Source organism: Lissotriton vulgaris, chromosome 5 (assembly GCF_964263255.1).
Source record: "Lissotriton vulgaris chromosome 5, aLisVul1.2, whole genome shotgun sequence".
In the NCBI taxonomy this organism is placed as follows: Eukaryota; Metazoa; Chordata; class Amphibia; order Caudata; family Salamandridae; genus Lissotriton; species Lissotriton vulgaris.
In genome coordinates, this window is record NC_141693.1 from 1,697,497,682 (window position 1) to 1,697,523,155 (window position 25,474).

The 25,474-nt window shown below is 44.6% G+C and overlaps 1 protein-coding gene across 1 annotated transcript in view; it reads left to right on the forward strand.

Annotated features, from left to right (window-relative positions):
- Nucleotides 1–25,474, forward strand: part of PSMD11 (proteasome 26S subunit, non-ATPase 11) — a 413,573-nt gene that overhangs the window by 365,687 nt on the left and 22,412 nt on the right. Inside the window, exon 13 of the mRNA XM_086923842.1 lies at nt 1,878–2,020. Coding sequence (XP_086779968.1) covers nt 1,878–2,020 — 143 coding nt within the window. The remainder of the gene's footprint in view (nt 1–1,877; nt 2,021–25,474) is intronic.

Consider the following 25,474-nt stretch of genomic DNA (forward strand, 5'->3'; position numbering starts at 1 on the left):
TATTACTTCCGCACGCTTCCGATCTGGATTCCCAGCTCCTTTTTCCGACAACTCGGATCCCAGCTATCCACATTCCTGTGGGGAGCGGGAAGATGCAGGGTGGCATTGACAACGCTCACCCGCCCGAAAGAGGAGGGGGGACTTGCAGTCCCGGACTAAGAGCTCTACTATCTCGCTGCCCAATTGCAGATCTTCACTTAGGAGGTGGCACGAGTGTACCGAGGTCCGTAGGACGACAGGCTGCGAGGCACGCCACAACACGTACTGGCCTATATCGCCTTGCGGCAGAAAATTGCTGTTCGGGACTTAACCCTTGAGCAAAGCACGTTTCGGCAGTGCTGGAATCGGGCGCAGCGGCGAGCCGGAGTACGACACCCATATGCCCCGGAAATACCGCTGGGCATGCTGACGGCGCTGCTGTACGGGGGCGACTGGTCGCGCCTGCAGCAATGGGAGGAGACAGGGATACAAGTAGTAGGAGATCTGTTTGAAAACGGAGCGCTCCTCCCGTTTCCAGCCCTTCAGGAACGCTTCGACCTCTCACTGGGGGGGTTACCTCCTTCACGCAGCGGTAATAAGAGCGATTCAGAAGGATTGGGGAATGGGGTTAGCGGAGCCTGAGATGTCTATGGCTTGCCAATACACCATGATGGCAGCGGGAACATTCAAGGCGGTGACTTGTTTGTATAACAGAATTCTTCGTGAACATTTGCCACCCCTCGAAACGTTGAAGGCAAAGTGGGAAACTGATTTGGGCAAGGACATCCCTGTTATGAAATCTGCTGCGAGACTGTCTATCATATAATACATTACCAAAGGTAAGTAACTTTATCACCTCACCTTATCCATTTACAAATCTGGTCTCCCTCTCATGTAACATTACTCTGAATCCCTGACGTTCTCACATTCTCCCCATAGGTTGCCAACTGCAACTTTCCCCCAAACTTGCAAAGGCTGATTTGCACAACTGCTTTTTTGCTGTCCTTATTCTCTTCAAAACTTCAAAGGAAATGAGCATTTCAGGCAATGCTTGCCTAAGTGTGACTGATGCTTGCTTTCAAAACTTGATCCTCCCTTTGCCTGTAGGAAAGTGTGGTTGATGGCCCAGTGCAGCGGGGTGTAATGGGACTCCCTGCACAGATTAAACACACCCTACTGTGCTTACTCTTCCTCTGTACCATGCATCTGATTGTATGGTATGGACATTTGGGGAAGGAAAGGGTTCATGTCGGACTATTGTATTTACCTTTAATGCAGTGATAAGTGACCAAGATTGGGAAATTGGTTAAGCATCCTGCCTAGGGCGGGGGCCTTATAATGCAACTGTTACTCAGTTTCCTTTCATCCCAGACTACAGCAGCGTTAAAGAGCATAGGCATGGTTTAAATGCTTTGTGCCCTGGTTCACAAGGTCTGCTGGCCTGTTATCCCTGTGCTTCTTACATTCCCCTTTTCTTCCCCTTCACATCTCTTAATCCTTTTGCCCCATTTATGGCAGTTCCTTGAAGGTGAAGTTGTGTAAATCTGGACCAGGTAGATATTGTGTGCAATAGCTTAATTTCTGTTTACTTTGGTACAGTTCCTGGCCATACCCCAAGATGGCACAAGATTGATTCAAAAGCATGCTTGGTTGTATTGGTTAATAAGGTAGTTTTGAGCAAACTTGACTGCTAGATGTTGTCTCAATGGGTTCCGCTTGAATTGTTTTGTTTATTGTGCTTCGCAGTTGTAGTACATAAAATGCCTTGTATCAAGAATGAGCACTGGTCTGTCACGATCTGCATATAGACAGGTCAGTCTGCATTATTTGAAATATGACCAGATTGATTTAAATGTGTACCCCTGATGTAACAGCAGATACCTTTTCTATTTTTCCAGGTATCCTTGACCAAGGGGAGGGAGTCCTGATCATTTTTGACGAACCGCCAGTAGATAAGACTTATGAAGCAGCTCTTGAAACTATACACAATATGAGCAAAGTTGTGGATTCCCTGTACAACAAAGCCAAGAAACTGACATAGGTGAGTAAGGCAGGGGCACAAATAGATCTTGAGGCATTCAAGCTATCTACCCAACTAAGTTTTAAATTAGAACAACGCTCCTTGTGTATTATTGTTGGATAATTTTTATGTTTTTGCTGCTTTTCATGTGACCTCAGGAGTGGCAAATTTGCCCTTGATGCTTTATAGCGGTGATGTTTATCTAGGACAGGAGACTTGTGAACCTAAATGTTAAGTGCTTTGATAATTTGACTCTCTAATTTTGTTTTTCAAGTAGTGAAAATCAATTTAATCTTCAAGACAATTTATGTAAAGGTCATGAACTAAGCAGAATTAAGTGGTAATCTTGCAGTTGCTACCAATGGTGAAGTTTTTTTAATAAGAAGTTGAGGGCTGGTACTTTAGGATAATTATCGTGACTAGTGCTAGATATCAATGGGTATTCAGTGTTACTTACAAAAGCTGGGAACTTGTACTTTTGCCCTAGTCACGGTAATCTGAGCCTTCACTTGGACTTTTAGTAGTGTAGTTCAAGTTTTGCTACATGGTTTTCTACGGACCAGTTAATGTTTATTATGCAGTTTTTCCCTGTGCATTAGGAACTTTAAAAATATGCCGTGACCATCTTAAAAATGCATAACATGTTTCTGCTAGTGGTTTTTTTTAATGATGAGAATTTTAAATGATACTTTAAATTAATGTTTTATATGAAATTGTTGATGTGGACGTCTTATTCAAACATCAGTCCAGTTATGCTATTATCTTGCTTTTTTTATTCCAATCAGTTGGGAACTGCTTGTTTCAGCTACAGGGATTAAAAAAACTACCACTTTGACATTTTTAGAGGCAATCTTCACTCACATGCATATCCTTTCGTGTCTTACTATCACCCAGGAGTGACTGACTGCCTATTTACGATTTATTTTAGGCAGTACTGGCGCTTGCCGTTTTCAGGCACTCGACTTCTATTGCTTTTTATTTTTCTTTGATCGATGTTGTTCCATTATGTTTCTATTCTAAAAGAAAAAACTACTACTCCTGCAATTTATGGCTGGCTTCTATTAATCCACACGTCGCTGCAAGTGTTTTTGAGAGCCTGGGCCATAAAAAATCTGCATTCCCTATTTGGAGAAACTGCATGAATTTTGCCCTTTGTTATATTTTTTTTTAAAAGAGCCCATTTCCAGTCTGGAGATAAAGGGTCCTATACAGGCTGACATTTGTTGCGAGAAAGCTCTAATCTCTGAAAGGTAGGTTTGGGCCTTTCACAATCGCTGATGTACCACAATTTAGGTCCTTCTGCTCTTTTACAGTTGCAACCTTCAGGAGCTTGCATTTGCACTTTTTCTTAGGAACTCACTTATTCATAAGACTTGGGCCCCTTAAATACTACTATTTTATACACATTTACCTCTGAGGGATGGTTTTATCTTGCAGCTGCCAAAGAAAAGGATCAAAGTACCCTGGGAAAAATCTGCTCTTCAAGCAAAAAGAAAGCTAAAAACCACAGAAAGGCTGAGTCCTGGTCACATTTGTTTTTGTGGTTAGAAATTCTTCCCCTTTATCAGTAATAGCTCATCAGTGGCATTGCAACCCTTGAGGGGTAATGCTAAACCAAAAGATCCAAATACTCTTAATTTGTAGTACTACGTATTGTAGCACCACGTTTTGAAGAGAACTGGTAACTAAATGTGTTCTGATCTTAGAGTAGTCTACCATAATGAATGAAGCCATACAAGCATAAAATCAGATCAAATGTGTATTGGTAGTTTGTAGCTTGGTTAGTGCAGATTTCTTGCACACCTTCTGCTATAACCGAGAATATCTTCGGTTTATGAATCCATGAACATGCAGTGACATCCTGGCTTTATTCCATTTACAAGACAGTTGGCATCTGTGCTACCTAGAGCGTGACCTAAAACTGCTTTCATAGCTGTCTTAATACTGAGCTGTATACACCTGTACTGTACACTTGTGGGTGCCATATAGAGAACACCCCATCTCCGCACGTGTGGCCGCCCAGTTCCCTTTTTTTCAAAATCTCCTTCCTCTGATTTCCCGTAGATCTGTTGTAGCCTCAATATAGCAGAACTGTATTCACATATTTTCTCTCCATATGTGTTTTTTTGATTGGGTAGCTTATGCAGCAGTGCTTTATCAGGCTGTGCATGTTTTGCCACCAGCAGTTTGCCATAGCTGACCTGCATAACCTCTACAGCTCATGTTTTGTGAACAATCCTTAAACTCATCCCTTGACTGCTTTTTGCCACTATCAATGTGGTAATAAGGGTATGCCCATCTGTAAGGAGACATTGGGGTTTCTCACCTGGAAGAAGAGTTGAGATGCAAGTAGAAATGCCTTTCCTCCATGCAAGGTACTATGCAGCCATTCTGTCATTAAGGTAGCAAGGCTCCGTTCAAGTGCCTCTTCAAGTTTGGACTATGTGACGTGCCCTGGTGCAGCAGGTGTCAGAGTGTAGACAATATCCTGCTTCAGGTACTGAGGTGTTTGTACCTTCAGTGAATGAGGGCACCTTTCATCTGTCTCTATGGAGATCTGTCCAAGTTCATTTCATAATTTCTCCCAAACCATTAGCTTTTAACAGTTTCATATGCAGCATATCTTAATTTGTATAAGCGCCGAATAAGACATGTACATAATAAGGACGGTTCATGACTTTTAATCGCTTATCATGCCTAAGGGATGCGAGCTGTAAATGTTAATGCCAGACCATAGCAATACGTTCGAGGCATGTGGGCTGCTAAATTCATATCTTAGCATTAGATCGCCGCCTAGTGTTGGGTCCGGATGATCGCACATTGTTGTCCTGGAAGAGTCTTCGAAGTATCCTGAGATAGGTGGCTCCTCCCCTGGACTACAGTGCGCATGGGCATCGGCTCCATCCCCAGATTGTTTTTTTCCGCCATTGGGTTCGGATGCGGTCTCGACGTCCATAGCAATACTTTTTGATGGCTGTTAGTTAAATCTTTTGATGATTTGACCAGTTGGTTTGAGACTAGAAGATCTTCTAGTCCTATGTCTTTTGGATTTTACTATTAAGATTTGTGTACATACTCATATAGGTTGTAACAACCCAAAAAGCTGCAGTGCTGGCAGATTTCACAGTTCTGTAGTAGGGGGATCTCTGTGTATAGTCATAATCTAGTGAATAGTCCCGCCCATGTGCGTGGACCCCGGAGCAATCAAAAATAATCTCTTAAAGTGTCGAAAAAATGCAGAACTGCACAGACACTTTAGAGAGAATTTAAAGACATATAATGCAGCCTATAAACAGGCTACACTGTCCAGTACTTCAACTAGAAATTCCACCAAAAATCCACAAACAGCAAAGCCTGTCCAGATTTCCCTTGCCTTCAGCAAAAACCCTCTGGAATGATAGAGAGGAAGACATGGACAGACAAGCCCCATAGGCTGCCATTATGTGGCTCAAAACAGGATACTGTGCCTTTAAGAGAACATTCCAGAACTTCACAGTATCCCAGAATGCACTGCAGGTCCCTTTTACTTTCAGTTCTTTTTTCCGGCTCCTGCTAGCAGGACCCTGGAGCATTGAGCTCTCCCTTTTTAGGGTTTTTGGTGATTTTTTTTTTTACTGCTTTTTCTCAAGTTAAGTGCTTTGTTGTACTTTGGTGCCTTTCTCCTTGGTTCTTGCACTCTGTTTTTTGTCGAATATGCCTGCTTTATTCGATAAATGCCCGGATTGCTCCAGGAAGAAGGCCAAATTGGATCCCCATGAGGTGTGTATCCTCTGCCTTCCTTCTTCACATATCCCTGAGGAGTGTGTGATATGTCAAGGCTTCTCTGGCAGGACCCTGAAGGACAGGAAGAAGATCAGACTTCAGGGCCTCTAAGAAAGAAGATTGAAGGCACAAGGTGGCTCTGGAGGGGCTTCTTCTGCCCATGCTGAGGCCTCTGGGGGGCTCCCCAGGGGCAGGAAGGCCAACAAACGCCACCATTCTCCGCCTGGGTCCTTTGCGCCCACTAGGGCGTCGAGAGGGATGACTACGGTCTGCTCCCCGTCGTCAGAGACTAAACGACGTCGGGATGTTTCTAGACCTTCGAAGTCCCCGGTGACTGTTTCTTCGTCGTCGACGTCGAGCTTTCGACGTCGACGGGCCCGGCGTTGGCGCTCGCCGTCGAGGCGACACCGCAGTTTGCCGTCGGCGAAGAGGAGGCGTTCGGCGTCGAGGGAGTCCTTGTCGTCAAGGTTGAAGCACGGGTCGACGTCGAAACCCCGATCGCCGTCGAAACCCCGATCGCCGTCGAAACCCCGATCGCCGTCGAGGCATGGCAGATCGCCGTCGAGGCATGGCAGATCGCCGTCGAGGCATGGCAGATCGCCGTCGAGGCATGGCAGATCGCCGTCGAGGCATGGCAGATCGCCGTCGAGGCATGGCAGATCGCCGTCGAGGCATGGCAGATCGCCGTCGAGGCATGGCAGATCGCCGTCGAGGCGCTGACTATCGCCGCCGAGGCGCTGACTATCGCCGTCGAGGCGCTGACTATCGCCGTCGAGGCGCTGACTATCGCCGTCGAGGCGCTGACTATCGCCGTCGAGGCGCTGACTATCGCCGTCGAGGCGCTGACTATCGCCGTCGAGCCGAAAGCGTTCGTCGCCGAAGAGGCACTCAACGTCTGGTCGCCGTTCCTCGACGTCGAAGAGAGGCGCAAAGAGGCCTGACGCTGTGGGAAGTTCGCCGACTTCCCAGGCTGGTAGAGGTGGAGTATGGCCGGGCTCGGTGTACTCCGAGGTGTATACCCCGTCGGGGAAGGTGACTCCCCCTCCTCCGTTACCGAGGGGACTCCCCCAGAGGACCCCTACTCCTCCTCCGTTGCCTCCACCACACCCTGGGCCAGGGTTGCCAGTGAAGCCGCCTCCAGTTCCACCGAGGTCTACTTCGCCGCCTGCTCTTCCTACACCACCCAAGGGTACGCCTAAACCGAAGGCTCCGTCCAAGCCGAAGTCACTCGTTCCGGTGGACCCGGTTGACCGCCCTCGGCCGAGGAGGTCGCGTTCACGCTCCGGAGAGAGAGGAAGATCGAGGAGTCGTCATAGATCCTCCACCAGATCAAGGCGTCGCCATAGGAGGTGGGGGTTGATGTCCCGAACGGACTCTTGCAGGACCCGTTCCTACTCCCCGACCTTGTCGGACTCCCCAGAGACCAGGGTTTCTCCAGTGGATGACATTGCCACTTTCCAGGAGGTCCTCCTGAGGGGGGCTGGGAAGTTGGGTATCGCTGTGACGCCTCCTACACCTTCAACTCCACAAGAGGCATCTGTCTCGCCCTTTGCTTCCGCTAGTGCCTGGATTGAAGGAACCCGCAGAGGAGCTGTTCCTCACACCGGCTGTGGTGAAGGCTGCTCCATCCCGACTTCTAAAGAAGTACAGGGCCCCGGATTCGAACCCTGCCTTTCTGAGAGTTGATCCGGTACCGGATTCGGTGATAGTGATGGCGGCCAGGAAGCTACACTCTACCTCCCCGTCATCCACCGTGCCTCCAGATAAAGAGAGTAGATTCATCGACTCAGCTGGGAGGAAGGCGTGTGGGACCGCTTCCACAGACATGAAGGCGTCCAGTGATACAGCTCTGCTGGGACGTTATGACCGGGCTCTGTGGGACTCCCTGCAACAGTTCGTGGAACTGCTACTGAGAGACAAGAGGGGAGGACTTCCAGGAGATCCTCAAGGAAGGGATGCTGGTGTCCAATCAGAGCAGCTGCGGATGTCTCCTTGTTGGCTGCCCAACTTCAAAGTGTGCCCATGGTTACTGCCATGGAATCAATCAGCGACGACATGCCTGGCTCCGGCTCACGTCACTCAAGCCGGAGGCCCAGCAGCGGGTGGCCAACCTGCCTTTTTCCGGGGATACTTTGTTCGGAAAACACGCCGATGATGAGATGGCCCGCATGAAGGCGGAGGAGGAGACCCTTACGGCTGTGGGCTTGGAGAAGCCCAAAGAGAAGAAATCCTTCAGGCCTTTCCAGAGGCGCTACGGCGCACAAGAGGACGGGGGCAGTCTTCGGGACAGCAGCAGCAACAACAGCAGCAGTTCCGGAGACCCTTCCAGAAACAACAGAAGGGTAGAGGGGGACAGCAGTCCTCTACCGCGAACAAGGGCCCAGCCGGGTCTCGACCCTGAGCGGTTACTTCCCCTTCATCCGTTACTCGCTCCGGTGGGGGGAAGCGTTCAATTTTGTCTGGCAGAGTGGTGAAAAATTACTCCGGACAAGTGGGTGCTGAATATTGTTTGCAATGGATACAGTCTTCGGTTCATCAGCCCTCCTCCAGCGATCCCTCCGGTCAGCTCGCAGTATCAACTGCGCGAGCTCCAGGCGGAGGCCGATATTCTGTTAAGGAAAAGGGCGATAGAAGACGTACCTCTGTCTCAAAGAGGAAGAGGTCTGTACTCCCGGTTCTTCCTGGTTCGCAAGAAGGACAAGAACGAGTTCAGGCCCATTCTGGACTTGCGGCAGGCAAACAAGTGGATTCGCAGAGAAAAGTTTTGCATGCTGTCTTGGCATCAGATTTTTCTTCAGTTGCAACAGGGGGACTGGCTTTGTGCCATAGACATACAGGATGCGTACTTGAATGAATGAATGAATACCCTCTTGTATAGCGCATGGCTACTCTCGAGCATCCCAGCGCTGAAAGACCAGAGGACATAGAAAGACACTATCGGAACAAAAGTGTCTTTAATCGCTTCCTGAAAGCTAGATGGTTGGACTCATGCCTGATGTTGTCTGGGAGTTTGTTCCATTCTTTGGCTGCTTGAACAGAAAGCCGACGGCCACCCATCCGAGCCAGCTTCACCCTGGGTACTACCAGCAGATTACGCTGGTTAGATCTTGGAGATCTCACTGATTGATGGCGACGAAACAGGGGATCAAGAACTTCCACGTGCCCATCACGTACAAACACAGGAAGTTTCTGTGATTTCAAGTCGGCACCAACCATTATCAGTACACAGTGCTGCCATTCGGGCTGAAATGTGCGTCCAGAACGTTTCTCGAAGTGCATGGCAGTGGTAGCGGCACACCCCAGGAAGAACAAGGTGTTTGTCTACCCGTACCTGGACGATTGGTTGATCAAGGCCTCCTTCTCGGAAGCTCAAGTAGACTTCCAGAAGACGTGCGTTCTCTTGAACAAGTTGGGGTTGCACATCAACATGTCCAAGTCTGTCCCGACCCCGGTCCAGTGCATTCAGTACTTGGGATCCACCATCAATACGCTGTCAGCAAGCATGTCTCCCGAGGAGCGACTGCGATCGATCCTTCGGAAGGCTCAGGCTCTTATGACCGCTACATCTACAACAGTGAGGACAGTGTCTTCTCTACTGGGGTCGATGGCCTCTTGTATCTTCCTCACTCCTCATACACGACTACACATGAGACCTCTGCAGGAGTGCTTGGAGGACCAATGGGACCAGAGGAAAGGATCTTGGGACGACAAGATACGACTGTCTCTGCATGCTCTTCAGTCTCTGAAGTGGTGGTGTTCAGCGGAGAATCTCCTCAGAGGGGTTCCCTTCCACAAGGACATTCCTACTCAGACTATCGTGACGGATGCTTCTCTCCACGGCTGGGGAGACTTACAGATTCAAGGAACGTGGTCTCTGATGGAGTCCACCTATCACATCAATTTCCTGGAACTCAGAGCTGTTCACTTGGCACTGAAGGCCTTTCATCCGTCTTTCCAGACCAACTCTCTGCTTGTACAGACGGACAATACGACCACGATGTATTACCTCAACAAGCAGGGGGGTCGAGATCGCGCACCCTGTCTCGGGAGGCGCAGACTATCTGGCACTGGCTCCTGGCCAGAGGATTGACGATAACGGCTACCCATCTACCAGGTGTGCAGAATGTTCAGGCAGACGCACTGAGCAGACTGATTCAGGAAAACCACGATTGGGTCATAAACGACGACCTACTAGGAGAAGTCTTCGAAAGGTGGGGGACTCCTGATGTAGATCTGTTTGCCACTGCCGAAAACCGCAAATGCCGAGACTTCGCCTCCAGGTACTACCAGCAAGGGACGCTGGGGAATGCACTCTGAATCAACTGGTCGAACAGCTTTGTTTACGCTTTTCCGCCCATTCCGCTGGATTTCTAGCGGTGCTCATCAAGCTGTCCCGGTCCAGGGCACGGATGATCCTGATTGCCCCGGAATGGCCTAGGCAGTGGTGGTTTACGGACCTTCTACACCGGTCTCCCCTTCCGCACATACGACTGTCGTGCAGGCCGGACCTTCTCACGAAGTTCGGGGGGCAGTTGTTGCACCCCAACCTCTCGTCCTCGAGTTTGGCGGCATGGCTCCTGAGATAGTGCAATATGGCCATCTGAATCTGCCCGAAGATTGCATGGACATACTGAAGGAGTCTAAGCGACCTTCCACCCGGACATCTTATGCTTACAAGTGGAAGAGGTTTTGTATCTGGTGTGTGTCCAAGAACTTTGACCCTACGACGTGCAAGGAAGATGTCATCCTTCCTTATCTTCTACATTTGGCACTGTCTGGCCTTAATGTTCATTCCATTAAGGTTCATCTCGCTGCATTGACTGCCTACAGGAAAAGCCCTTCACAGACTTCCTTCTTCCAGATCCCTAAGGTTCATCCGCTGCATTGACTGCCTACAGGAAAAGACCTTCACAGACTTCCTTCTTCCAGATCCCTGTGATCAAAGATTTTTTGGAAGGCTTGAAGAAAGTGTTCTCTCCTGTCAGGCTTACTTTGCCTTCATGGGAATTGAATGTGGTGCTGTCCCGATTAATGAAGGAGCCTTTTGGACCCATTCATAAGGCCTCGTTGCAGCACCTGTCCTGGAAGGTGGCGTTCCTCGTGGCCATTACATCGGCCCGCAGGGTGAGTGAAATTCAGGCGTTGTGTTGCCAAGAACCGTATACTGTATTTCATGCTGCTAAGGTTGTTATGCGTACTCACCCTAAATTTCTTCCCAAGGTTATTTCTGATTTTCATGTCAACCAGACTATAACTCTGCCTACGTTTTTTCCGAACCCTTCATCTCCAGCGGAAAGGTCCTTACATTCCCTGGATGTTATGAGGGTGTTATAATTTTACCTGGATAAGACCAAAGGTATTCGTAGGTCAGACCAATTGTTTATCAATTATGGATCGGTCAGGACGGGTCTTGCGACCTCTAAGCAATCCATCTCTAGGTGGATTGTGTCCTGCATACAACTGTGTTACCAGAAAGCTAATAAGACCTTAGGAGGTAAGCCTAAGGCTCATTCCACCAGGGGCAAAGCTGCCACGACAGCCTTGCTCCGTAATGTGCCGATTGCAGAAATTTGCAAGGCCGCCACTTGGAAGTCGGTTCATACCTTTGCTAAGCATTACTGTCTGGACACTGATGCCAGGGCAGATGCCCAGGTTGGACAGGCTTCGCTGTGGAATTTGTTTGCACAATAGTGGTGTTGATTTCTTTTCTCCACCGCCGCTTTGGTGTGGGGATGGGCTTGCCATTCTATTCACTAGATTATGACTATACACGGAGAACCCTTACTACAGAAGGAGTAGTTTCTGTCCTGTAACTCCAGTTCTGTAGTAGGGGTATCTGTTATAGTCATAAGCGCCCGCCCTCTCCCCAGTGGAGAGAGATTCATGTACGGAATGCTACAGGTCTGGCATGTTACGCCTTCAAAAAGAACTGAAAGTAAAAGGGACCTGCAGTGCATTCTGGGATACTGTGAAGTTCTGGAAAGTTCTCTTAAAGGCACAGTATCCCGTTTTGAGCCACATAATGGCAGCCTATGGGGCTTGTCTGTCCATGTCTTCCTCTCTATCATTCCAGAAGGTTTTTGCAGAAGGCAAGGGAAATCTGAACAGGCTTTGCTGTTTGTGGATTTTTGGTGGAATTTCTAGTTGAAGTACTGGACAGTGTAGCCTGTTTATAGGCTGCATTATATGTCTTTAAATTCTCTCTAAAGTGTCTGTGCAGTTCTGCATTTTTTCGACACTTTAAGAGATTATTTTTGATTGCTCCGGGGTCCACGCACATGGGCGGGACTATTCACTAGATTATGACTATAACAGAGATGCCCCTACTACAGAACTGGAGTTACAGGACAGAAACTACTCCTTGCTGCTGTGCACATACCCTGCTTAAGCCTTTTGCTATGTCAATGTGTATGTAGGTCTCCAGAGCAGTGTCATGTCTTTTCCATATTTCCAACGCAATGACAGTCTGTTTTAGGATCATATCATAGAAAGATATGATCTTGCTCCGCAGCCTTACATTTCTTTAGCCGTTTGAGAGCTGATATCTTGATAGTGGCTGCGTCAATCTTGGAAGAGACTCCTAACCAGATGTTATTGAGGTCCTCATGAAGCAATTGGCTATAATGTTTCAATGTTTGAGCTCACAGTTTGAGGGAATTCAAGTGGAGTATTTAGCTTTGTTGCACCTCTTGCCAATACATGATATGTCCATCAGCGAGATCCTCTACTCAGCAGTAATGGAGTTGTGATCCGCTTCCTTTTGCATTTCGGAGGAGTGATATATTTCGGGTCACTAAGATCATAATCCAGTTGAGGTCGTAACTACGCATGGACATGCAGGCTAAAGTGAAGGATGAACTGAGGATCACCACTGGAACATTGCTGAGTAGGCAGAAGCACTTTTTGCTGAGTGTGTACAGACTGGCGATGTAGCTGAGGGAATAGTTACAACCATGAACCTCAAAGAAAGGTCTAAAAGGTGGTGGGAATGAGTACTGTAGGATTCTCAGTTTTGAGAAGAATCAACGAAAAATATAAAAAACCCCAAGAAAAGAACTTTATCGACGTACTGTCCGTCGAGTCGGTGAACCGGGACACAGCAAAAAAAAAAAAGACCAAAGCTTTGACGTCTCACTGAGAATGTGCATACAGGAGGCTCCCTGTGCGCGGTAATGGACAAATACCCATTCAAGTTCTGCGACAATTGTCACCACAAGTACGCACAGAAGGATCAGCATCAGTTATGTAACCTTTACCTACCGATGGATCACCGAAGCGAAGATTGCAATGCATGCTCGCCGTTCACCCCGAAGACATAAAGGGTGAGAGAGGCAGAAAAGAGATAATTACAACATGTAGGGTCATGGGCCACCTACGTATCTTCGAGACCTGGGCCTCTCCAGCGAAGAAGAGGACAACGTCACCAAAGGGCCTGAAGGCGAAGAGGACGTGCATGACCCAGTCGTCGAGGGCAAAAACATACTCCAAAGGAGGTAAGAGAAGCATCGACCCCCAGTCACCTGACCCACGACATAGCGACTCTTAAGTCCTCGAAAGGAGCCTTGGCGTCAAAACATTCGACATCTGCAAGTGCGTCCAAGGACAAAAAGTCCGTCGGTTCCTTTGACAAGGACTCCCAGACAGCGAAAACCCTAGAAAAGAGTCTTCAAAGAGCAGTCATGAAAAAACTCTGTCGAAAAAAGAAAGGGTTAAATAAGCTTAGACGTCGAAACCCTCTCGAAACCACAGAATTATTGGCAACGATAAAAGGTTACAGGAGTTAAATGAATGGTCATAACAGATAAGGGTATACTCCCCAAAGACAACTCGAGAACGGGGCAGTGAAGGTATAACAACAAAGAACCATCAGACTTCCTAAACCTCCTTATCTACATATCCGCAAGATGAGGATACAAAAAAAAAAAGTCGACAAGCTCCAAAAGAAAGGCCGAAAATCTCGATGCCGAAACACAAGCGTTGGAGTTGGAAAGAAAAAGAAAATGCTTGAAGCCGAAATGGCAAGTATCTTGCAGCGCAAGGATTTAGACAAAAAAATAAAACCATTACAAATTCTGCAGAAAATTTCGACCGAAGCCGAAAAAGAACTAGAGCTGCCGACAACACCAGAACCGGCCGAGGAAGAGGAGTACTACTTCAAGGCTGAAGGAGAGGAAGATGACCAAACCTATCACGGTTCGGCGACCTCGGAGGCGCAAGGCATGCAGTGGCAAGATCTCAATGCCGAATCACCAGAAGAAAACAAACCTAACAAAAGAACATGTCCCAAGCAGCAATCTATTCCTCCAACATATAACACCAGTGGGAGGCAGGATAAGAAACTTCTTCCAGGAGTGGAAGAAAATTACATGCGACAAATGGATATTAAACATAATACAGTACGGATATTGCATAGAACTTGCAAAACAACCTCCAACCAAGAGACCATACAACAAGGTTCATTCTGCAAAAGAACTCTCATTTGCTCGAAGAAGCACAAGAGCTTCTGAACAAAAATGCCATTGAAAAGGTACCATACAAGGAAAGGAACAAAGGCATGTATTCCACGTACTTCCTTATTACAAAGGAGGATGGAACCTTATGACCAATACTAGACTGAAGGTTCTTTAATTCATAAAGACTCCAATTCAAAATGACAACCTTACAAGAAGTAAAACCTCAGATACAGGAAGGGGACTTCATGGCAACTATAGACTTAAAAGACGCTTACTTGCACATCCCCATGAACAGCAGACACAGAGGCCTATTGAGATTTGTGATCAACAAAATACACTACCAATTCACAGTGCTAGCATTCGGAATGAAATCCGCTCCAAGAGTCTTCACAAAATGTCTAGCAGCAGTAGCGGCCCACCTAAGAATGCAAGGGATTCATGTTTTTCCATACGTAGACGACTGGTTAGTAAGAGCAAGCTCATACAATGTTTGCAAAGAACACATACAGAAAGTCAGAGACATTGGTCCAACTCTGTTTCTGAATACACTGGGAAAAATAGTCCATAGAACCCAGAACAGGTAAAGATATTCCTAGGGGCAGAAATCAACACAATACTAGGAAAGGTTTTTCCAAGCATGAACGGAACAGTTTTGATACTGAAGGAGACTCTTCTATACCACAAGGGACAAGCTCCGACAGTGAGAACAGTGGGCAAACTGCTAGGGATGATAGATGTAATGCATTCATCTAGTCACAAACATCTGACTACACATGACCATTCCAGGAATGGATTCAACAGCAATGGTCAAAGGCAACAGGGAGTTGGGAGGATCTAGTGGTTGTCACGCAGACAGTTCATCAAAAGATGGCATGGTGGAACAAAAGGAACATAGCACAAGGGAGACTTCTTACACAACCAACTCCAGCGGTGACCTTTACAACCGATCCTTCCCAGCTAGAGTGGGGTGGAATTTGCTCACTTCAGACTACCAGAGACCACAATGGCAGTACTCAGAAAAGCGAGAAAACCTACAAGGTGTTACACAGCCAAATGGAAAAAATTCTCTCAATGGTGCCTTAGACAAAAACTTTCAAAAAAGATCACAAGAGAATCAACAGTACTAAAATACTTAACATATTTACTACAGAATAAACTGAGCTACACATCTATAAGGTACACTTGACAGCAATCATAGCGTACAGAAGGGGAGAAACAGGGAAGATTTTCTTCACATTCCTTGTGGTCAAAACATTCCTAGAAGGAGCAAAAGGAATAGCACCTCCAAAAATGATGCCAAGACCTGCATTGAATCTCAATGTATTACTAGCTCAAATGATGAAAGCACCATTCGAACCAATCCACAAAGCAATGCTACAAATGCTCACACTAAAAACTGTGTTTTTAGTTGCAATTACATCACTACGTAGAGTAAGTGAATTGCACTGCAAGAGCCCTACTTCCAAGTACATGACAGAATCGTCATGAGAACGGATCCACAATTTGTGCCAAAGGTGGTATCAAAGTTCCACGTAAACCAAGCAATAAAAATACCAAGTTTTTTCCAAAAACACAAGCAGAAAGGGTATTGCACACGCTGGACGCCAGAAGGGAGTCATGTACTACATAGAAAGAACCAAAGAATACAGGAAAACTGAACAATTCTTTACATGATTTGCCAACAGTTTTCTTGGACGACCAGTGACCAAGAATACCATCGCAAGATGGATTGCACAAGCCATACAGTTGTGCCACAAACAGGCAGGTCAGACATTACAAAGAGCACCACACGGTCACTCAACAAGGAAGAAAGAAGCAACAGCAGCTTTTCAACAAATACGCCTATTCAAGACATTTGCCAAGCAGCAACATGGTCTTCAGTGCACACGTTCACAAAGGACTACTGCGTGGATATCCGTATGAATGAAGAAGCACAAGTAGGACAAAAGGTCTTACAACATAAATTCACTAACGAACGCTCATCTTCCACCCAACCACCACAAGACTAGCAAACTTCTAGAAAGTCTATGCACAGCATAGTGAATCCAGAAAAGATTCACGCTGCAAAATCTATAGTTTCTTACCTGTCTGTCGTTTTGCAGCTTGAAGAATTTTCGGATTCACTAGTGAACAGACCCTTCTCCGGCAGAAAGATGAGACCGGAGGAAGAAATAAATGAAACAAGAAGAAAAAAGAATCCGAAGATGGTGACCAAAGGTGGTAGCTTCCGGAGGAAGCATGTTAAAGTCCCAGAAGGACATCAAATGGTGGCGTGTCGACGCCCACCTGCCACGAAAAAAAGAGAAGAAATACTACAATTCCAGATCCAACCTCTACATGGCAGATTAACACAGCATAGTGAATCCAGAAAATTCTTCAAGCTGCAAAACTACACTGACCGGTAAGAAACAATACGTTAGTGGTTAGAAACTTGAAGGCTTTAGAGGTGTATGTATGAAGCTGGCTCTTTAATTAGTGGACCAAAAATAGGTACACCATGTTTTACCAATACTAGAAGTAAAAATCTTCTTACTTTCTTGGATGTAGCTATTACGGTAAAAAGGCAATAGATTGATTAGGGATGTGTTTACCAAATCCACTGTCTGAAATAATTTATTACACTATCAAAGTTGTCATCAAAAAGCACTCAAACGGCATTTACCATACTCAGTTAAGAGTTAAAAGAATTTCATCCAGTGAAGAAAACTATTACATTAACTGCAATAAAATGTTCGAAAAATTCAAAGAGGATACCCAACCAATATAGTTGAAACAGCCATTGAAAGAGCCAAGATGAAAGATAGAAACCAACTGTTAACGATTCAAAAATCTGCTAAAAAAAACTGAATGGCTCATCTAAATAAAAAAAAATCCGCCTGGAGGTGTAACGTATCTAGGGCTCTAGTGTAATTTTCCCGATTCATGCCCTTATATAGATATAACTTATCATATCCTTATATTGGCATAAGAATCATAACCATATTTAGACACAGCCAATGCCGCCCAAATACGGCCTGGCTACTTCCACTAAGCTCCCAGAGTACAACGAGTTCTTAAAGACAACCAGTCTTCAGCAGCCCGGGAATTCCCCCTGCTTCAGTATTGATTTGTCCCAGAGCTCCTGGAGTGTGTAAAGAACCTAAAGTTCTTAGTAACGTTAGTATGTCCACCCTTACGTCAAACTCTGCACCTTCCAGGTATAAATATGCCCACATCTGCCCTAACAAACACACAGTGGTTTTGGAGCAGATCGACTACCTGCCCGACGCCCTGCTGTATGCGAGTGCCAAAGGAAGCCGACCCTCCCTGCTGACGTACTGAGAGAGATGCTGTCTTTTCTCCTGCCGAGAAATCCAGCTCCAGTGTTGTACAAGACCTCCTTCATTCTATAACCAAGGTACGGAGCTGATTAGACCCTTAGAGAATTCTTGGATAGATTCTTGGCAGAAACTATTTAACTCAAGCTACACCTCACTTACTACTTCCCTTGTACTAGACTTAGGTTGGGTACACCGGGGTAGGCGTATTTTAGATGCACCAGTTGAGTACTTTTAATCATTATTTATCATTGTATGTATTTGATCTATTTTATGTATCCTATGGCTTAGAAACCATATAAATGCTTTTACAGTATTATTTCATACTACTCCTTTTACTGTACGCACTTTACTTCATAGCAAGTATTACGATTGTAGCAATTCACTTCTCTTGCATGAGAAAGAAGACTGCTCAATAAATAACCTTTTTATTGAAAACGCCCGTCTCTCTATTTCTCTGCACTTCTGGTGAAACGAAGCATGCACGATTGACTGAGTGAAATAGCCATCTATTGTTTCCGCGACTCTGGAGATATATTCCATATTTCAGGGGGAACAAAGTTGTCATGTTATATGGTTGTCAGAAGCTAATCCCTTCTTGTGTATTCGAGAGTTTCTAGTGACCTCTGAGCTAGCTGGCGCACACAATTAAGTCTAACATATTCAATAGAGACCTAGTTGTCATAAGTCCTACGTCTAAACTATCGTTTGTTATTCCAATGCGCAGAGCCTATTAGGAATATAGGAACTACACTACATGGCGCCCAACATTTGGTAAGGCGATAATTTAACGCTAGATACTAGAGTAACTCAGTCGTGCTTTTCACACAGATCCCTTTTTCCGTAAAAACTCCAATAGACATCTGGAGTGGGTAAAAGGTTAGTATCCGCCAGAACTAAGTAGGACGAGAATCCTATGTATTAGTTTATTGGTTTATTCAACGTTGAAGGATACAGTGTTCCAAAATATTGTGCACCTAATCTTTGTTTCCTTGAAACTTGCTCTGCAAACTTTGTCAGCAAAATGACAGAGTGACGACGAAAGGGAGAGAGCTAGAATAGCAACTGACCTATTAGCAGAGGACATAAGTCTTCAGCAAAACATCCTGGATGCAGTAATCATCCCAGTAAATGTAAGAGAGTGTAACTTACAAACTAATAAATAGTGGTATATCATCGAGAGGTGGTACAGTCATATTTGTGGTAGAGGCACATGAATATCGGCAGACAGAGGTATTCTATTCATGGATAACTTTTCCAGCAGCAAATGCTGTAACACACGAGTTCCACTATTACAAAGAAGGGGAAACCCCAGCGGAATACGTTCCTTTCGAGGACGTGGAAATTCCACTAACTTACCAAGAGCATCAGCTCTGGTTTAATGGCGCCCTAAAACATCAAAATCACATTACCAGGCTCGGTCTACTAGGTAGACCAAGAGCCACATGGCTGGTTCTAGCCAGCTATACACCATATCCTGACATTGATGAAATGTCAGACAGAGAACTGTTCAACTAAAACAATTAAAATACATAGACAATTAGTCCAATATGTCATGCGGACTTTAACAGTCCAACCAGCAATAAAAATTCCACAGCACACCCCTCACCAGGGGAACACAAATAAAATTATACCACAGACTATACAATCAGTCATTGGTAAATTACCCGCAAAACGGGAACAAATTCCGTTCAGGCTGGCTCAAAAGTTAACTCAAATACAGGCTGTATTCCCTGATAGTACACCTCATGAAAAACACAGAATTCTGATAATCTGTTTACCAATGGGGATCGCACCACATGTGGAGGACTGTGACACTTGGGGAACATACTTTGCTTCAATCTACACGAAAACACATGGTGTTCCGTCTATGGCGGTTATACCAGACTTACTAAGACAGATTCAAAATGAATACGGTCCAGAGCCTGCTTTAAATCTAGGTATGAAATTACTGAAAGACGTTAGGCAAGTCTCAGCTATACCACTAGCCAACATAAAAGGAGAAGCAGCATCCGTGGCGATCCGCCAAAAATTAAAAGAAACAGAAATAGCAGACCAGCCTTTTGAACTTGCCGGAATAATTGAAAAATCCTATGAAGAATTAGGTAGAGATAGTTTGGGTGGGATACCACTAAAACCACAACTAACAGAAAATCCTGAAAAGACTCATTAAAAATAATTTAATTACTCCAAAAAAAGAAGTGGGAAGGTAATAAACAGACCTCTCCCAGAGAAAAACAGTTTCAGCCCAGAGGAAGGTCTCCCCAACAGAGAGAGAGATCTCCAGACCGGGGGGGGTAGGTCTCTACAACGGGAGCCCTCTGAGAAAAGATATAACCTTAGAAATAGGGATCATTTGAAAAAAACTGACAGATTTCAAGATATTGATACACGTCCCTCTCGATCTTTTCAGAATTCCTCACAGAAATCGGAAAGAAGAGGACAGTCAGAACAGAAGAGCGTGTCAAGTCCAAAGACAAGGAACCCGCTCACCAAGTAAAAAATCTCCATTTCCCAAAAAGAAGATGGCAAGCATAAAGATAAAACATGCCGAGGATCCTGAGGACACAACTCAAGAACGGGGAGTGGGCCCAAACAGTGCTAGACAGCGCAGCAGAAGTAACCATAGCTCGCAAGATCTTTGTGAATCTTCTTGAGACAGTGGACACGAATGAATACATTCAAGTGGAAACTGCAGACACCAGAGTCAGTGTACCTCATAAATTATATGAAATAACATTGCGTATAGAAGGGGACATAACTAGGAAAATAAGAACTCTTTTGGGAGAAGCTATCTAAAGGCTGATATTCTTCTAGCTGAGAGCCTGGCCACCAGAATATTTTAGGGAGTGCCCACATGGCGAAGAAATGATTATGCCTGCCTTCTCAAATCATATTCCAATTCATAAAAAATACACATATGCAAGAAAATGGGCAGTTGCCCAAGCCCCTGCATTATATAAAAATCATGTAGGATGGGATGAGGAATCCCCTCATCATAAAATCCAGTTAAAAAATCAACCTACTGCACAAAGGCAGTATCCTGTTAAGCAAGAAGCTAAAAAACAAGTTGGGGAGATCTTAGATCAACTTGAGTATCAGGGGGTGATTGAAACATGCACCTCACAAATGAACAAACCTTTGTTTCCTGTCTCCAAACCAGACAATTCATATTGTCTAGTATTGGACTACAGACACTTAAACTCTTGTTGCAAAACATTTGCAGTACAAAATTCACACAGTGCAGCTCTGATGAATAACATTGTGCGCAAAAAATATAAAACGACATTAGATATTTCGAATGGTTTCTTCTGTCAAAACATAGCAACAGAAAGCAGGCATTTGACCGCTTTCTCAAGTATGGGGGCCCAGAGGCAATTTTGCCGTCTCTCCCAGGGATTCAAGAATAGCCCAGGATTATTTTCAGCCAGAGTAACAGTTACTACAAATGTCTGATGATGAGGCATTATCTTATGTCGATGACATCTATCTACAGACGATGATTTGGACAGGCACTTGAAAAGAGTGAACACCATTATACTTCGGTTTGCATCTGAAGCATACAAATTCAACTTTAAAAAATCACGGATTGCCCACCTCACTGTCCTATTTCTAGGATATGAGTTATCAAGTGAAGGGAAAAGGCGAGCAGCCAATTTCTTAGAGAAATGTGCGCTGCTCCAAGCACCAAAAACGCTGAAAAACGTACAATCAATTTTAGGTTTCCTGAATTTTGGTAGAACATACGCTCAGAATTACGCAGAAAGGGTTAAACCTCTACGAATTGAAAAAAACCTGATTTCAAACACACTAATTGGACTCAAAAACACACAGAAATTTTACGTTCAATACAAACAGACATGTTAGCTAAAACAAAGCTGCAAACATGCGTAAACGAACGCAATCTTGTAATCCGAGTCATCCCAGGAAGATGCGGATTCACGTACCTGACCTATAACGAAGGTGAAACGGTACCAATAGCTTGCAAATCACACTTGTACACACAAGCTGAAATAAAATTCACTTCAACTGAGAAAATTCTGACAGCGGTTCAAACCGCTATAGCAAAAGAAAGAGCCCACGCACAGGGAAAACGCATATCAATCGTTACACCTGTACCTGCCATGCTAAAGCTTTACATCCACAATGGATATAATGGGTTAATTCTCTTGCTGCAACATCGCTTAAATACGTTTTTGACCCTAGCTTAAAAACTCAAGAATTTCTCCAATAAGAGTACGAATGTCCTCTGCCGACCGAAATTCTGCCTCTTGAACATTACCGCTGTATAATATATACAGACTGATCAGCACAGCCCGCAATAGGGGGTAAAGAAGCCTATAGTGCTGCGTGCGCGATTGTAAAAGGTCGCCGGCGCGAAGTTAAATTCCGACCTATTGTCACAAAAACTCAATCACTCGGAGACTGTACAGCTCAGCGAGCTGAACTACAGGCTTTCAAGATGGCGCTTGAGAATACCGATTGCGAATTCCCCACACTAATAGTGTGCGATTCGTATTACTGTGTCTAGTCTTACAATGAATACTTACAGAACTGGGTTCAAAACGGTTTCAAAGATGCAAAAGGTGGCACAGTGAAGCATAAAATGCTTTTGGAACAAGTAGTTCTTTTACAGAAAGAACTACAAAAAACTTACGTGATTCATACACTGAATCATCAACGTGAAGGCGTTCACGTTGCAGGGAATTCATTGGTTGACGAAGCCGCAAAGGCAGCCGTCCACACAGCTTCCGTTTCTGCAATCACACGTTCAAAAACTAAAATAGACAGCGACATAATGCAAGCTGTCACTGCTTCAGTAAAAAAACTGTGGTAAAACACTCCCAAAAGGCTTTTCAGTAAAGTACTCATATAAAACTGATGCAAACAATGTTCCTTTTGCTCAAATCCCTGGAGTGGGGGATAGGGCAATTCCAAACATGGAGCATAGGTTAGAACTAATCTTAGCAGCGCACGAAGGGCTCGTCTCTGCACATGCAGTTGTTTCCGCCACAGTATCTCTATTAAAAACAGATATTGGTGGCCACGCATGACAGACTAGAAACTATGTTCTAGACTGTGAAATATGCCAAAAAATGAAAATATCAACAGTGAAACGTCCTGCGCAGACCCCCCTGCTGATCTCAGATAAACCATTAGCGTGTGTTTACCTGGACCACTGTGGACACTTACAAAGGTACGGTAACTATAAATATATCATGGTCGCAGTGGATTCCTGCACAAGATTCATTTGGATGTAGCACCAGCGCTAGGCTGACGCCAGAACTGTTATAAAAGATTTGCGAGTCTTTATCGGCACATACGCTATTGGCACTCTACATTCTGACCAGGGTCCTGCGTTTAGATCTCGGGCTTACAAGGAGTTCCTTCCATCCTGAGGGAAATGCGGTAGTGGAAAGAAAAAACCGTGACATAAAGCAATCTATAACAGCGAGGGTATTAGGTTCGGGTGATGGGTGGGTCAAACATCTAATAAGTGTCCAACGTAGTCTAAATAATCTGCCAAGAAATTCTCTGGGTGGAATCACTCCGTATGAACTTGTTTGGTACTAGAATAATTATCGAAGACCTCGATCGTCAAACTTCAGTGGTGGAACAAAAAACCTTTATCAAAGATAGTTTGGCTGTTTTACAGGACTTAAATGAAACAAGAAGAAGTCTGAGTAACGTAAAGCAAAAGCCAACGGCCACTGAAGAAAAACACCTGTCCCAGCAAGACCTGTCTGAATTCCAAAGATCGGGGATCTGGTCAGAGAGAAGATCGCGATGAAGAAGGAATTTGGGCCTTCTTACAGAAAAGCAGTACCTGTCTTAGCAATCAATGGAACAAGATCAGTAGTACTACCGCCCCTTGCTGGTAAAAAGGAGAACAGAGTTGGATCAATCGACCTGGTAAAACCACAACCATGTGGCCAATAATAAGTAGTAGGCACAGTGGACTCCCAAGATGTAGCAGAAGACCAAACGTTGCTACAATTCAAGAGGTTCAAACTGAGAGACTAATCACATTTGATAAACCTGCAGTGAATAAAGGACTATGCAACAAATCCATGGAACTTGTGCCTCTTGAAACCCAAATTGCAACAGTTCGTCAAATACCTGTCTACAATGATGTAGCCTCGGACTATACTAATATGAAAAAGGAAGAAGCAACTACAAAGATTAATAACAATCCTGATGTGATTCAAACAATTGACAAAACTGCCTCTGGCTATTTCATCAATTTCGATGACTTTTCTGAAGATCCTAGTGAACATGAAGAAAAGCCAGCAAACAAGACACTCAAAGAAAAAATAACAGAACTCTTTCATCAGCTTGGAGAAACATATCTTATTTCACCATGGATTGAATTGTGGACTGTGTTAGGTGTACTTTTCCTCCTGCCCTGGCTCATTTTGGTTTTAAGCTTGGGAAGAATGATTGATGTAAAATACAGTACAATGGACACTGCAAGTCAGAACATCAACTTGGACCTGAAACCACACAAGTCATCTCATGTTGAAAAAAGAGAGCTGTTATCAGTAAACATCACAGCCATTCCTATACCTGGTGGTGTAGCTTGGGACGCTACTGATTACAACATCTATGGCCCGGTTGAACTCTTTAAGTATCCACATCAGTACAAGGTTTCATTAAGTGACTGTCTCACCGAGTAGTTTCTCTGATGATTGGGACTTTGAGACTATTAATAATATGATGTCTGATTTAGAAATGTCAGCAAAATTTACAAATCATGATTATTTAGAAGGTTCATCTGATTATGAAGAAATGTATTGCTTTAATCATTTTGGGCACCACTATTTGCATAAATCTGCAAAACCTAAAAATGTTTTTACTTATAATCAATGGGAACATAGTCCAACACCGCCAAAAGGCTGCTCAAACATTTTATGAGAAATTTCCATACTTCTCAGGGTTTAATGTGACCGATCCAGAAACGTTTTATTTCAAAAATGTGAATAAGACCGGAATGAAAAATGTTAACCAATACAAAATTGATTTATTCTGCAAAATTTTATGAAAAACTGTCTACATTTGGTTTTGAATTCTGGAAAGACAACATTGAAACAAAAACAATCTGGGGTTCAAAAGATTGGCAAGTACAGGGATTAGAATCATTATTCAGAGCCTGCAGGATCCCAGAACAAATAATGTTCCTGAATGACCATTCAACAAACAACCTGTCTTGGCCTCGCTAAGATAAGATTTAAACAACCCGAATATACCAAAGCCTATGCCTGATAGAAATAGCACTACAGATGAGGGGTTAGACGTGTCCCATATTTTACACCAAAACAGAACTAATCCTGATTGGAAAAAATGGTTGATCTGGCCCACAGATACTAATAACGGTCAAGATAGATTCCTGGACAAAACACAGGGGTTCAAACAGAACAGGCCAGACCCAAGATATTCCCAGAGACAACATCCAGGGATAATAACATACAGTGTAGGAAAACTATGCCTCGAATAGCTACAGAAATCCACACTACCTGAAATTAAGCAACACTTGACTTTACTTAAAGGAGTTGCTGACTTGCGAGATTTCTTATTGGGACCTCGCAAACAGCGTCAAAAACGTTTCATATACGCCGGTATATATGCTGCTTACAACGAAGGTTTGAAAATAACGCAAATTGAAACTGCTGAAAAAATACAAGAAATTGATCGTATTCATTTGGAAAAATCACTGACAATGGGTTAACGACTCTGTCCTCCTTTATTTATTCTTTGGACAGCATTGTATCATCTGCTATTGATATAATAGAACAGGATATGCTAATGTTACAACATGATTCAGAAAAGGGTATACTCAGATGTGAGTCCCTTGCTCATTGCACCATCAGGATTCAAGCAAGCCGGGCCGAAGACGGCTGAAATGCCAGAAACCGGTCCCCGGTAGCTTGTTTCCTTCCCAGTAT